We start from the raw sequence: 14,679 nt of genomic DNA, 5'->3' as shown, positions 1-14,679 counted from the left end.
TTTCCTCAGTCATAAAACTTGGGATAGTTGTATTCATCTTCTCCATTGTTGAGCAGATTTGGAAAGATGATGCTCATTAAGTGCTTACCACAGTGCCAGCAGCTAATATACATCAATAAATGAAAGCTGTATTTATTGCTTTGATGTTTTTGGACACAGGTAGACTTAAAGCACAAAATTTCAAAGGGAGGTGTGTCTCCTACTCACCCACGAGGTCATGGGGCTCATGGACACCCTACCAGGCCCCTTCGAAAGTTCTTTACTTTGTTGGGTTACAGCTGCTGGTTTTTTTGTGGGACATGGGATTTCATATCCTATTATAGGAGGCCTGGTAATAACCCCATTTCCATCTGAAGTCTCAAACCCTGTCACTGGCTCATTTATTCCAAACACTATTTGAAACTGTATATATACCTTATGGTAGAGAGTGCAAATGTAAGGAATGAGGAGCCTCAAGGTTATTTTGAAGGTATGGAAAGCCAAACTTTGAGGGAAAAGTAAGACAAAGGAGAAATGGAAGTACTTGGTACTATGTAATGCTCATCGTAAGATCTCAGAAATGTTTGTTTTATGGGCAGGTGCTTTATGGAAAGAACACTGGACTCTGGAGTCATAAGGACAGGGTTCAAATTGTATCAGCACTACTTACAAGTCCCGGCAATTTAGGAAAATTATGTTTCTTTCTCAGTTTTGGTTTCGTCAATCATAAAATGTCAACATCATAGAGTTTGGGGAAAAATTGAATGACAAAGCATACATATATATATATAGAAGCCTGTCTCGCAAAAAGAGCTCAATAAGTCTAACTTGATTTTGAGAGAATTTTGAAAGTGACCACTTAACGTGTGCTTTGAATGTCTGGGCAGCAGCTAATTGTATCTTGTGTGTGTGAGCGTACGTGTGCATGTGTTCCTGTGTTTATCATGAGAATGATGTTAGCCACACTTATAGAGTGCCTACTGTGTTGAGTGACCAAGCTGTCTCAGTTTGCCCAGGACTGAGGGAGTTCTCAGGGTGCAGGACTTGCAGTATTAAAACCCAGAAAGTCCCAGGAAACTGGGACAAGTGGGTCATCCTTCTACTATGTGCAGGTTGCTTTACAGGTATTATCTCATTAAACTCTCAAGCCCACCTATGATGTAGGTTGTCACATTGTTGGCATTTTACATTGTAAAGGACACTTGGAGACATAAAGCAATTTGCTCAAGCCACATAGCTAATTAAATGGGAAGGGCAGGATCTGAACCCAGACCTGTCTGACTCTAGGGCCCAAGAATTTAACCACCACTCTGTGTACATTTAGGCCCCTCCAAAAGCACAACCTCTTGTTGCCATTCACCTCCTGGATCATTGCTAAACACCTTCCCACCTTCCCTCCTGTCACCGAAACTTCCTGCTGGACAGCTGGCCTACAGCAAAGGGAGAGACCTGGACACAGAGCTGAGTCAAGACCAGTCTTGTATCTAGGCACAACAGAGGCCCCTCCTTCCTAGCAACAGACACTGAAGCCTTGTGACTGGCCCCAGGACCTGGGTACAAGCTCCTTCGGTGTTAAAAATACCCCGAGAGGAGGAGAGAGAAGAGTTCAGGCTGCCAGGGGGATTGTTTGGTGGGGTGCTTCCTCCCTCTTCTCTGTGTTAGTATGTAACTCTGCTTCAGTTTTTCCTCTACAGTGAACTCGGTGTATTCCTGGAAAAGTTCCAAGGGAGGTGCTGCTCAGTGGAAGGGAAGAACGGCCATCACAGGAAGCCGCAGCACAGAGCCCAGCAGAGCCCCAAGGCTGCTTCTTCATTCTCTAGCTTCCCTTTCTTTCCTCTTCTACCTGGAAACTCCTCAGGGGGCTGAAGTCCATGACCTCGGAGAGGCAACCCTGTGAACAGAGCTTTCAGAACATCTGGAAAGTTCCATAATCTGTGTCATCCCCATTATGCTATAAGGAATTTCAGAGCCACTGATAGTAGAGGAAGAAACTGAGAGCTCTTTGTTCCTTTTTTTGTATTTTTATAGGTCCAATTAGAATGGACAACATGAGTGACATGGATTGCTCATCTCAGAAGGTAGGTATGAATTTTCAGGTGTATTTCTTTTTTCATACCTGTAGTATTTTCAACATGTAGGGAAAAATTGGGAGTGGGTGGGAAGGGGATGTTTCAGTCATAAACCAATTGCCATGTTAGAGCTCCTTGACCAGGCGTATATGTTAATCACATAATGTCCTTGAATTATGCTTTGTTCTGAATTAGGCTTTTGGACATCTTCAAGTTTTGCTGAGAAAATTTCAGGAATAGACACCTTTCTTTCCCTTCCTTTTCAAGGCCATTAGACCATATGTTCCATCCAACAGTTCCCAGCACTGGAGGTACATAAGAATATACTGGGGAATATCTTGAAAATATAGAGACTTGGCCTCACTCCCAAAGATTCTGATCTCAAAGGTCTGGAGTGGAGCCCTGCAGTCTGTATTTTTAGCTAAGACTCTAGTGACTCTGCTGTTGCAGGTCCTTAAGTGAGCATTTGGAAACTGCTTCTGTGAAGGACTTGCAAACATCACATGTAGTCAGAAATAAGCACCTGAAGGTAACAGTTCTACCCAATCTAGGTGCCAGAATCTTGGTGGAGAAGCCAAGATCCACTAAGTTGCCATACATTGAAGTGTATGGAGCATTTACACTACAGAGGAGCATTTTAAATCAAAACTTTGTAAAATTAAAGTGGATTTGTTGATAATTACCGAGCCCACCCCCTGAAATGGAAACGCTCTGCAATTTACCAGAGAGAACACTTACGCATTAATATTTTTAACAAACTGTTTTGGGTAGCCAGGTAGTTCTTAAAAAAACCTCCATCTCTTTCACCTTGAAGGTGCCACAGAGGATTCTTAACCAGGTGGGTTCAAGAAAACTCTCTTTGTTTTATGAATTGATTTCTAGATCTGCTAATCTTGTATGTGTCCCATGTGTCCCTGTCCCATGAACTGAGCTGTTTTCTGCTATCATGGTTTAATGGCTCTGTGTGTTTAAGTCTTAGTCTGTGCCCATGAACTAGCTTAAAGTTTAATTTGTTCTTCAGCGGTTCTGCTTCTCTCCATTGTGCTCTGCAAAATGCTCAATGTTAGTTTGCTTTCTTTTTCTTATATAAATTTATTTATTTTATTTTATTTATTTATTTTTGGCTGCGTTGGGTCTCCGTTGCTGCGTGCGGGCTTTGTCTAATTGCAGTGAGCGGGGGCTACTCTTCGTTTAGGTGCGTGTGGTTCTCATTGTGGTGGCTTCTCTTGTTGCGGAGCATGGGCTCTAGGCACACGGCCTTCGGTAGTTGTGGCTTGCAGGCTCTAGAGCGCAGGCTCAGTAGTTGCGGCGTGTGGGCTGAGTTGCTCCGCAGCATGTGGGATCTTCCTGGACCAGGGCTCGAACCCATGTCCCCTGCATTGGCAGGCGGATTCTTAACCACTGTGCCACCAGCAAAGTGCCTAGTTTGCTTTCTTGCAAAATGTTGTTTTCTTTCTTTATCATCCCGAGAATGGCTTTTCTCTTTATATGATGACTCAGCTGCCTCTGTGTCTATCTCTTGGATGACCATCTCTCAGTATGGAGGGACTTACATATAATTCAGTCTGGCTCAAACCCAAAAAGGAATCTATGGGCTCAAGTAATTGAGAAGTCCAAATTGGATCCTGGGGTCCAGTTGATGTCATTGGGAGTCTGTCTTTGTCCTTCTGGTGCTTTACTTTCTTTTATGTTGGCTTTAATCTAAGGAAGACTTTTTTCACATAAGGCAAAGATGGCTGTTGAGAGTACCTCTTTCTCAATAGCACTATCAAAAGTGTCAGGAATGATTGTGATTAGCCCAGCTTGGGTTACACACCTATCCCTGAACCAATCACAGTGTCTAGGAGGAGAGAGTATTCTGACTGACCAGACCTGTATCACATGCTCTACCCTGGACATGGGCTGGAAACTGTACAGCATGGACAGAAATTGGAGTAGAGCCAGTTATGTCCACTAGGGCTCTATTCTGCCTGTTTTGCTGGGAAGAGTAACTTCCCAGTATATGTCAGGGCTGAAATCAGGTTTACCCCAACCATAAGCAGAAGCATGAACGCTAAGCCACCTCCTGACTAATGTTAATATTCTCCTCAACTGCAAAAGAGTCTCCTCAACTGTAACTTACTCAAGATGTCTGAAATTTGTGGTGTTTGCTTGTTGTTCTTTTAATGAATATTTTTATTTGAAACAGATTTAAAAGCTAGGCCAAGGGAAAGATTTCCACTGACCACAAAACCTTCTTGCTTGCAAAGACAAAATGCAGACAGCCCTAACTTATCAATCAGTATATGTCAGTGTATGTCCCAGTCACATCTGGGATCCTGAAGGAAACCATGAATGACTTCATTTCCCTGAAAATACTGCTGCCAAAATCTACCTTGGATGGTATAGTACCCATTTTGGATGACCAGCTTCCTTTCAAGTTGATGCTGAGTTTTTTCATTTTGTTTACCTCATCAGTGCAGATCTGATATTAATTTCAGTAGTGAAAGAGAAGGCTCTTGGAGATGATTCATCGATTCTTAGATCCTTGAAATTGAGGTCAAGAGCAGAGAGACAGGCACAGTGCTAAGCTGAAAACAACAGGGTCATCTTGTTTAAGGTGGAGCCTGAGCATCCCCATGTTTAATAAAGTTCTGTTCGTGGGTCTGAAATTTTTGAAAACCACTGAATTAGGCCATTAGATCAGTGAACCTATTATGTTTTTAAAACTCCCAGGCTCAGTATGCGTTTTTGCTTAAGAGTTTGCATTTTTTTGTTTAATTTTTTTTTTTTTTTTTGTTTAATTTTAAGATCAACACATTCCCAAAGTAATTTGCCGTATAAGTGATACTTGCCATTTCCAGTGTGTTGGGATGCTGAGTGATGTGTATTTAAAAGCACCTCTGGGGACTTCCCTGGCGTTCCAGTGGTTAAGACTTCGCCTTCCAATACAGGGGGTGCGGGTTCAATCCCTGGTCGGGGAGCTAAGATCTCACATGCCTCATGGCCAAAAAACCAAAACATAAAACAGAAGCAATATTGTAACAAATTCAATAAAGACTTTAAAAATGGTCCACATCAAAAAAAAAAAAATCTTTAAAAATATCTTAAAAAAAATGAAAGCACCTCTGTGTGGCTAGTATGTGTTACCTATCCTCTATGAGCCTTAGTTTCAGCTAGAACATGGGTATAAAAATTCTCATAGGGCTTCCCTGGTGGCGCAGTGGTTGGGAATCCGCCTGCCAATGCAGGGAACACGGGTTCGTGCCCCGGTCCGGGAAGATCCCACATGCCGCGGAGCGGCTGGGCCCGTGAGCCACAACTACTGAGCCTGCGCGTCTGGAGCCTGTGCTCCGCAACGGGAGAGGCCGCGACAGTGAGAGGCCCGCGCACCGCGATGAAGAGTGGCCCCCGCTTGCCACAACTAGAGAAAGCCCTCGCACAGAAACGAAGACCCAACACAGCCAAAAATAAATAAATTTATAAAAAAAAAAAAATTCTCATAAGTGCCTGGTGCATAATATTTAGAATGATGGCAGATGTTATTGTTGTTAATGTTATTATTTTATGAGATTGAGTCATCAGTGAGGGATTGGTTGGGGCATGGGATGGCTAATATCTGATTCATATACCCCCTGCCTCTCTACCTTCTGCCAATTACCCTGCATGACTTAATTTGCTGACCCAAATAAATCAAATCTGTCCAATAATGTCTCATCTTACACAGTCATTGCCTAAGGTGAAAAATCACAAAGAGCCAAAATTGTACTTGCAGATCCATTAAACCATCTTTAAAGTGCTGTATAGCAACACCTCTCAGTAAGTCCAGCCCAGAAGTTTTCCTCCATCACAGCCCCACATGAAGTAGTTGTCTTGCTTATAGTGGCTGGGTGTAGGACAGAAACACACACAGCATTGCTCAACACTGAAATCACCTTCAGCTCTGAGGTGAAAAGGCACCGGGAACTGAGAGTGGCCATGGGAGCCACAGGTTCACCTCTATCTGAGGCTCACTCTCAAGTATACACTCACTGAATGGCATGGTGGACCTACATGCCCACACTCTTTAAATGACACTTTTTCTTTTCACAGGAAGGACAGAGTTACTTATGCCACTGCATGAGCAAATTTCTATTTGGAATTTTGCCAATGTGAAATGCAAGAGTCAATGTTTTAAAGTCAACCCCTTTAATTACAACCCAGGGTAGGGTACCTGGAGGTGCCCTCAGATTTGGGCTCTTCCCAGGGGAAAAAAAAATATCTGAATTTGCTCACTGAAGTGTAGCCAAGGAGGAGATGCTAGAGGAGAGACATTAACAATTAAGAAATGAAACCTACACAGTGGATAGGGGTGAGAAGGGTGCTGTATGGCAGAACTTTGTGCCTAAAACCTTTCCTGAGGACCTTTTTACTCCTTATCAACCTCAGAAGCTTAGAAATCTTTCCTAATTCCTGAAGAGTGGCTTTGTGTCTGTTTCCTACAGATCCACAAAAGTGACTCGATACATCACATGAGCCACTCCCAGATGCGGCCAGAGTTGCCCCCTCTGCCTGCTTCTGCTAACGAGGAACCATCTGAACTCTATCAGGTATGTTCACCTGGCTGCTACTCTCCTGCTGGTACTAGTTTGGGGGCAAACAGTCAGACTTGACAAGTGGCATTAGAGGCCTTGGTCATTTTTGCCACTGGAAGAGGCTACAGCACCGTGGGAGAAAGAGCTATGCAGTAACACAAAGGTGAGTTAGAATCTGGCCTTCTCACTTACCTGCTGCATTATTTAAACTCTCTGAACTTCTCCATATTCAGCTGTAAAATGAGAACAGTTATTTCTACCTTATAGCCACGTCCATAGTAATAAAGACAGTAGATGTAAATTATCTGATCACAAATTTACTGAATATTGAAAGCAAGCTGTTATCTTTGTCATCAGAAATCATGCTCACAATGGTCAGAGAAGTACAGTTGGTGTCCATTCCGAAAGTATTTGCACTCAGTGTGCAGAAGGTAGAGCCACCGTGTAAGGCATGTGGGATGCCATGAGTCTCAGTGTGAGTGGAGCCTGGCCCTAAGGAGCCCAGGCCCCCTGAGTGATGTCCCCCATCATGTGTCACTCTGCATTTCTTCCCTTGTAGACAGTCATGTCACACAGCTTTTACCCACCCTTGATGCAACGTACATCATGGACCCTGGCTGCACCCTTCAAAGAGCAGCACCACCACTGTGGACCCAGCGACTCCATTGCCAACAACTACTCCTTGATGGCCCAGGACCTGAAACTGAAGGACCTACTGAAGGTCTACCAGCCCGTCACCATCAATGTCCCCAGGGAGAAGATTGTTCAGGGGCTGCCATTAGGTATTTCTGGCTCTGTGCCATACCCACTCAGAATAGGGCTTTTTTTTTTTTTTTTTTAAATCCTCCTCCAGAGCTGGAGAAGCCCATGTGGTTTTTTTTTTTTTTTTTTTTTTTTTAAAGATTTATGGATTGATTGATTGCTATGTTGGGTCTTCGTTTCTGTGCTAGGGCTTTATCTAGTTGCGGCAAGCGGGGGCCACTCTTCATCGCGGTGCACGGGCCTCTCACTATCGTGGCCTCTCTTGTTGCGGAGCACAGGCTCCAGACGCGCAGGCTCAGTAATTGTGGCTCACGGGCCTAGTTGCTCCGCGGCATGTGGGATCTTCCCAGACCAGGGCTCGAACCCGTGTCCCCTGCATTAGCAGGCAGATTCTCAACCACTGCGCCACCAGGGAAGCCCCAGAATAGGGCTTTGGAGTGAGATTTCTAATCCTGGGTTTTAGTCCTGGCTCCACCTTTTGCTGCAGCTAACTTTGGGTAACCTCATGGAGCCTCAGTCTCCTCGTCTCTGAAATGGGAATGATTGTAATGGCTAGCATGGCATTTACCATACACCAAGCAGTGCTCCATGTGCTTCTTGTTGATTGCTGCATAACAAATTACCCCCAAACTTAATAGTTTAAAACAACTACCATTTGTTATCTTACAGTTTCTGTCAGGAATCTGGGCATGGCTTAACTGGCTCAGAATCTCTCACAAGTGTACAGTCAAGGTGTCAGCCAGGGCCACAGTCATCGAAAGGCAACTAGGGAAGGATCCTCTTCCGATCTCACTCACATTCTCCACTGCCTGTTGGCCATAAACATCAGTTTCTTACCATATGGGCCTATCCGTAGTGCAGTTCACAATATGACTTCTGGCTTCCCTTAGAGGGAACGAGGGAGAGAGCAAGAGAGAGAAGAGAGCCAGCAAGATAGAAACCACCGTCTTTTTGGAACTTAATTTTGGAAGTGACATCCTATCACTTTTGCCATTTTCTCTTTGTTAGAAGTGAGTTGCTAGGTCCCGCCCACACTTAAGAGGATTACACAAGGGCATGATTCCAAGAAGTGAAGATCCTTGGGGACCTTCTTGGAAGCTGCTTACCACAGTACTTTATATGTATTAATTTGTTTAGTCCCACTGGGTACACCTATATCTGCTTAAAGGTATCCTTTAGTAGTTTTTGTTAGAGATGTGTTGGAGACTTTCAATCTGCCTGCTGTCTCAGACTCATTATCATGTTTTTCTTTATCCTCTCTGCTGTGTCTCGGTGAATTCCTCAAATATATCTTCCAGCTCACTAATTTGCTCTTCAACTGTGTTCAGTCTTGAGTTTAACGTGTCTAATGAATGGTTTTTGTTTTAATGACAGTATCTTTTTATTTTCAGATTTCCTAATTGGTTCTATTTATGAGTACCACCCTTGCCAATTTATTATTCTATTCTCATGGACATAGCCCTTCCAATATCAATCACTTGGAGGATCTTAAACATTTATTTTAGAGAATTATTAGTATTGCTGTATTATTTCCATTTTGTAAATATGTCCCTCAATTGTTGAGTTTATTTGCTATCTTTCTTAGTATTGGTTTTTCTCATGTGTTATGGGATTTTAGTTTGCAGACTTATATTGAGAGTTTTTCCCTTTCTTGCTACATGCATTCCCCATTGGTTGAGATATAATTCACATACGATAAAATGCACAGATCTTAAGTGTTCAGTTCAATGAGTTTTGACAATTGTTTACACCATATAGCCACCACCCAAATAAGATATAGTGTATTTCCATCACTAGAGAAAGTTCCCTTGTGCTCCTTTCCCATCAGTTCCTTCCTCTCCCCAACACCATCCTGCCCCAGGGTAACCACTTTCTGATTTCTGTCACCGTAGGTTAGTTTTGGTTGTTCTCACATATAAATGTACTCAAACAGTGTACTCTTTTGATATACCTTTTAAAATCTTGCCTTTTCCCCTTTATGCCTTCATCTGGCATCTTGGACCCCAAATTAGTACCAGATCTTATATTGGTGGCTTAGGACTCCCATCCTAAGGTGATGTTTGGGGATTGTAGATCTGGTCCCTGAGGCAATGTTAGGCTTGGCCTAGATATTACCAGCCTTTCTTTGCTATCTGTGGCCACCATGTGAATTGAGGATAACTAGTGCTTTATCTGCATGACAGTGTTGCTGTCTTTTCCCTGGGTAGGGCAGCCCTGGCTTCATGCTGTGAGCCTACCTGCAGTCCCCACAATCATGGTGTGTTTTGGGTTCTATTATTCCCCCAGGTATCAAACACCTAACTACTTTTGCCTGCTTCTGGCTCCAAAAGCCAAGTTTAAGACTTTTAGTTCACAATGTGTTTATTTTTAGTCCACCCAGAAGAGCATCTTTTCGAACAATGCACTGTCTTTTTAATTTTAAAGAATATTTTTTCTGTTATTGTTATATTTGGAGTAGGTTGAGGAAATTAAAGTATGAACTCAAAATACATCTTAAGCAAGAGTCTTCAATCCTCTGGTTCCCTCAAAATGTCAGTTTCATATTAGTATGTCTTTAACATGTCTCTATGACATCTTAGTTTCCTTAGGCTAGAATTTTAAGCAAGTATCCAGTTAAAGTTTAATAGTAGAGTTTTATATTATTTGTTGAATTTATTTATCACAAATGATATTTATTGCAATGCCTTCTATTTGTTACAAATGACCTCGGTTTTTCTATTTGCAATAATTATATTTATTACAAATGATACTGGTTTTTCTACTTGTGGTAATCATATAACATTTACTTTAAAATAAATATATTAGGTTTAAAAGTCTGAATCTATTAAAAGAAAAATATTAAGCAGTAATACACCTGATGTTTAGAAAATAGAGCGTATAGGATTGGGGAGTGAATTGAGCAATTATTAATACTTGTCCAATGTATGGGATAACAGAAGGTATGCTCATCCCCATTTCACAGTTGGGGAAGCTGAGGCTTGGAGTGATGGTCACTTCCTCAGGGTCACACAGGTAATTAGTGGTACAGGGCCCACATCACCTGCGTCATCCCACCACACCAAGTCCACCCCCCTTAGTGTTCTCCTGCACTACCCTGAGACTTGCATCCCTGTGGACAGAGGACCGCCCAAGGCCACTGCCCATCACTGATGTCTTTCTTCTCTACTGTTCTAGCAAATAAAAGCTCATCAGAGCCTAACAAGAAGAAAATGAAGTTCTCCCCCAAAGACAAAGAGGATCTCACTGGGTAAGGTGTCCCTATGGGCACAGGGGATTGCAGGACACTGGGCTGAACCGAAGAAGGCTGTGGTCTCTTGAAAGCCATGCTCTGCTTCTTGACTTTAAAACATTCCTGGATACCTAGTTACTCATGTTTTTTTCCCAACAATCCTCTTAATCTAATTTTTTGAGGCTCTAAATAAAAATAAATTAGCCAATTAAGCAAAACCAATGCTAACAAACCTATGAGGTGTTCCATGGAACCAAGGACTGAGCTGTGTCTACTTTTCAGGACGAGGTTGGCCTGCAACACCTCAACCTCCTTACCTATGAGGACGGAGGTGGTGACATCTTTGACTCTCCCAGGAAGCAGACCAATGAGTCCAGAAGAACAGATTGATGTGATGTTACAGCAGGAGATGGAAATAGAAAGTCAAGAAACCAAACCAACTGAATCAGACTTGGAGGTACATTCTTATTGCCTCATTTCTCTCAGTTTGCTAAGTATTACTCTTGGCATCTCAGTGATTCTAAACTGGAGAAAAACAGCAGAGTCACCTAAGGAATGTTTTAAAAATACTGAAGTCCAGACCCCATGACAGACTACTGAATGAAGGTGTGCGTGCCTGAATTCTCTGCTCTAGTAAGTCTTAGAAATCGGTGCCTTTGGGTCCTCTTAGAATGTAGGTTGCAGAATGGTGACCCATAGGCTGGGGTTGCCAGATTTTGAAAAACAAGAATAAAACAAAAACAAGACACCAGTTAAATTTGAATTTCAGATAAACGATGAATAATTTTCTAGTATAAGTATATCCCAGTGCATCCTGTATTTTATCCGGCAACCCTACCATAAGCTGAATTTGGCCTGTAGATGTGTTTTGAAAATAAAGGAAATCTCACATAAGCTAGATTTCTAACCTCTCTTGAAAAAATTAAAATATTTGAAGCTGGACAGTAGCCACTTCCTTTAGATGAGAAATACATTCTCTGGTTTGTCAGTCTCCACAATTCCTTATTATTTTCTTACGTATAGCCAACTTTCAGTTATTAACAGTACCTGCTTGGTCCCAGGTAGACTTTTTTTTTTTTTTTTTAATAGACATTTTTTTTTTTTAATTTTTTTTTTTTTTTTAAACTTTGGGTTTATTTATTTATTTATTTATGGCTGTGTTGGGTCTTCGTTTCTGTGTGAGGGCTTTCTCTAATTGCGGCAAGTGGGGGCCATTCTTCATCGCAGTGCGCGGGCCTCTCATTATCGTGGCCTCTCTTGTTGCGGAGCACAGGCTCCAGACGCGCAGGCTCAGTAATTGTGGCTCACGGGCCCAGTCGCTCCGCGGCATGTGGGATCTTCCCAGACCAGGGCTCGAACCCGTGTCCTCTGCATTGGCAGGCAGATTCTCAACCACTGCGCCACCAGGGAAGCCCCCAGGTAGACTTTTGAGCTTCCAACCCCTATCTTAAAGGAACAAATAGCTTGCGAATTTATAGTGTATAGTAAAATGATCAATAATAAAAACCCATAGTGACTGAGCATGTGCTATTAGCAAAATTCCATGCTAAACCCTCTAGATGCTTGACCACATTCAAGACCTGGGGACTAAGATTATGCCTATTGTCCAGTTGTGGAAATTGGGGTGAGGACTGATTAAGTAACTTGCTCAAGGTTATACAGTCAGTAAGAGGCAAAACTAGAACTTAGACCAGGTCTGGCTGATACTGACATCTCTGTGCTCTTAGGAGCTACACAGCATTTCTCAAACTTGCCTGAAAATAAGAATCACCTGGGGTGCTTGTTAACAAATCCCAAATGCCCTAGCAGGGGGGCCTATGAATCTGCATTTTAACCAGAGCCTCTCTCCTCACCCCAGCCGGTTCTTACAGTGAGGGAAGTTTGTAAGTTTGTCCTGTATTAAGGTTGAAGAGATGTAAGCTCAGCCTCTTCCGACCACAGACAATTGGCACTGAAGGTCAAATCTGATTTCAAACCCTTTCCTATACTTTGTGCTTCTTATCCATCTGAAATTATTCATTTCCAGAGCCACTCAGCCATCTAGCAGCTTAGAGGCAAGCCCTAAATAAACCAAACTTCCTAACGTCACCAGGTCCCACTGGGCATTTTTGTTCGGCTCCTGTGTTTGTGTGGCTTTTCTAAACTCAAAAGTCCCATGGTTGGATTAGAAGAACTAACCCCCCAGTCTCAGTGAGACTTGGGGGTTTTTCCCCAGGGACAGCTACAAGCCACAGAATCAAGTGCTTTCTTTGTATAGGAGCAGTGTTGTTGAGGAGGGGATTTGAGTCCACTTGAGGAGCTTGTCATTCCTCTTCTAAAAGCTCACCAGATAATGCCACCTTCATCCCTGGTCTCAGTCCTCCTTCCACTGTTCCTATCTGCATGGCATTTGACAAGTCCTTCCTTATACCACGCTGAGATCTCTCTGGCTTTGTTTGACTCCTCCAGAGTCATGGGGAATACTCACCAACGATTTATTGCAATGAGTGTGAAGTCACAGGCCCAGGAGCAAGTGAAGGATGGAGATAGGTGCTGTATGAACAGGGTCCCTTGGTGGCTGATGGGTGTGGGCAAGTGGGCACAGTTAGCCAATTGATTATGATCATTTTCTTGTTGGTGGTTTGTTTATGGAAGAGATACTATTACTATTTGACCAATGGAGTCCAAAAACACATGATTGCCCCTGAGGAGGATGAAGTGATGGTTCGGATTTCAAAGCTGATTTCTAACACACTGCTGACAAGTCCCTTCCTGGAACCCCTGATGACTGTCCTTGTGGAGGAGAAGGAAAATGACTATTACAGTAGCCTCATGAAAAGCATTGGTAAGGCTGGGCATAAATGGCACAGGGGTTCCTATGTGGAGGGCACCTTCTTTCCTCTCACTGTCAGTCCTTCACCCTGGTTACTCTGAAAATGCCAAAAACATCGTTTAACTTTTCATTCAAACGCTCCCCGCCACCATCACTCATGTCCACACCAGTACTTACCACATGTTAATGTGCATCTACGTAACCTAAAGATCTTGTTAAAGTGCAGATTCTGATTCAGTAGAGTTTGGGAGAGGCCCAAGATTCTGCACTTCTAACAAGCTCCCAGGTGATGCAGGTGCTACTCAGGTGCTACTTACTGTAAGTAGCAACACTAAGGAGTAGGGGCCTACTCACATTTAAAATCTAGTTCACGACCTGCCTCTTCCCTCAAGTATTTTGATCTCTGCAACCCTCAGTGATGAATCCATCCTCTGCATTCATAGCACTTCTTGTTTCTACTTTTCAACTCATCCCACTTTGGAACTTCTCCCATGCCACTGTTTCTCTACGGTTATTTAACACTGGCATTGTCTTTCTTATGGGTCTCAGCTCTCTTATTAGACATTAGCGGATGTATCATCAATCCTCCCTCCCCTTCATATTTAGCCCCATGTCTTGTTTTGCACACAGTAGGTCATTGGGAAATGTTTGATGACGGTGAATAATGTGAGAAACACATCAAAGGGGAGAGGTGATCATATTAGTTCCCCACCTTCCCATTTTATCTGTAACACAGCTATACTTACCAAGTTGTCTAGTTATTTTTAATTTCTTAATTAACCTTCTAATGGTGTCAGTATAATGGCTCCTTGTCTGCTATAGGCTAGAACCAAACTTATAAGGATAAACATGTAAAGCCCTTCAAATTTCAGCCTCAACCTACTTCTCCAGTCTTATCACCTTGAACTCTACCACTTGTACCTGTTATTTCTGCCACAGAATGACTCACAGCACCTTGAGTATATTATACAAAGGTCATGGAACTGCACTTCTTATCCTTCAAACAAAATCCTACTCATTCTTTATGACCCAGCTTAAATGGTACTTCCTCTGTGAGGCTTTTTCCAATCCTTAGCACGTGAAATATTTGGCCTCTAAATTTCCATTCATAGGTATCTGGTGTCATCCATTGTGTTTATTTTTTATGTAACTATTTTGGTGTGAGAAATCAGTTAATGAGTAATGAGGTATCAGCAAATACTAATTCACTCATATGCATGATGCTAGATATCCTACCAGGACTCAACTCCAGATTCTAAGTACTCCAGACTGTAA

The 14,679-nt window shown here is 42.7% G+C and overlaps 1 protein-coding gene across 15 annotated transcripts in view; it reads left to right on the top strand.

Moving 5' to 3' along the window:
• Nucleotides 1-14,679, top strand: part of DNAH3 (dynein axonemal heavy chain 3) — a 276,368-nt gene that overhangs the window by 3,450 nt on the left and 258,239 nt on the right. For 11 of the 15 annotated variants that reach the window (XR_009497683.1, XM_059897939.1, XM_059897936.1 and 8 more), the window contains exons 3-9: nt 2,008-2,057; nt 2,863-2,886; nt 6,512-6,616; nt 7,161-7,383; nt 10,538-10,610; nt 10,875-11,049; nt 13,227-13,416. Coding sequence is in view for 14 of the 15 variants with exons in the window: in XM_059897939.1 (XP_059753922.1) it covers nt 2,019-2,057; nt 2,863-2,886; nt 6,512-6,616; nt 7,161-7,383; nt 10,538-10,610; nt 10,875-11,049; nt 13,227-13,416 (829 nt within the window). In the remaining variant the exon portion in view is untranslated. Of the gene's footprint in view, nt 1-1,673; nt 2,058-2,862; nt 2,887-6,511; nt 6,617-7,160; nt 7,384-10,537; nt 10,611-10,874; nt 11,050-13,226; nt 13,417-14,679 lie in introns of all 15 variants that reach the window. The other 4 variants (XM_059897932.1, XM_059897946.1, XM_059897931.1 and 1 more) reach the window with 3 other exon arrangements.

The sequence above is a fragment of the Balaenoptera ricei genome, chromosome 15 (genome assembly GCF_028023285.1).
Source record: "Balaenoptera ricei isolate mBalRic1 chromosome 15, mBalRic1.hap2, whole genome shotgun sequence".
NCBI classification, from domain to species: domain Eukaryota; kingdom Metazoa; phylum Chordata; class Mammalia; order Artiodactyla; family Balaenopteridae; genus Balaenoptera; species Balaenoptera ricei.
This window is presented reverse-complemented; position numbering and strand designations above follow the sequence as displayed.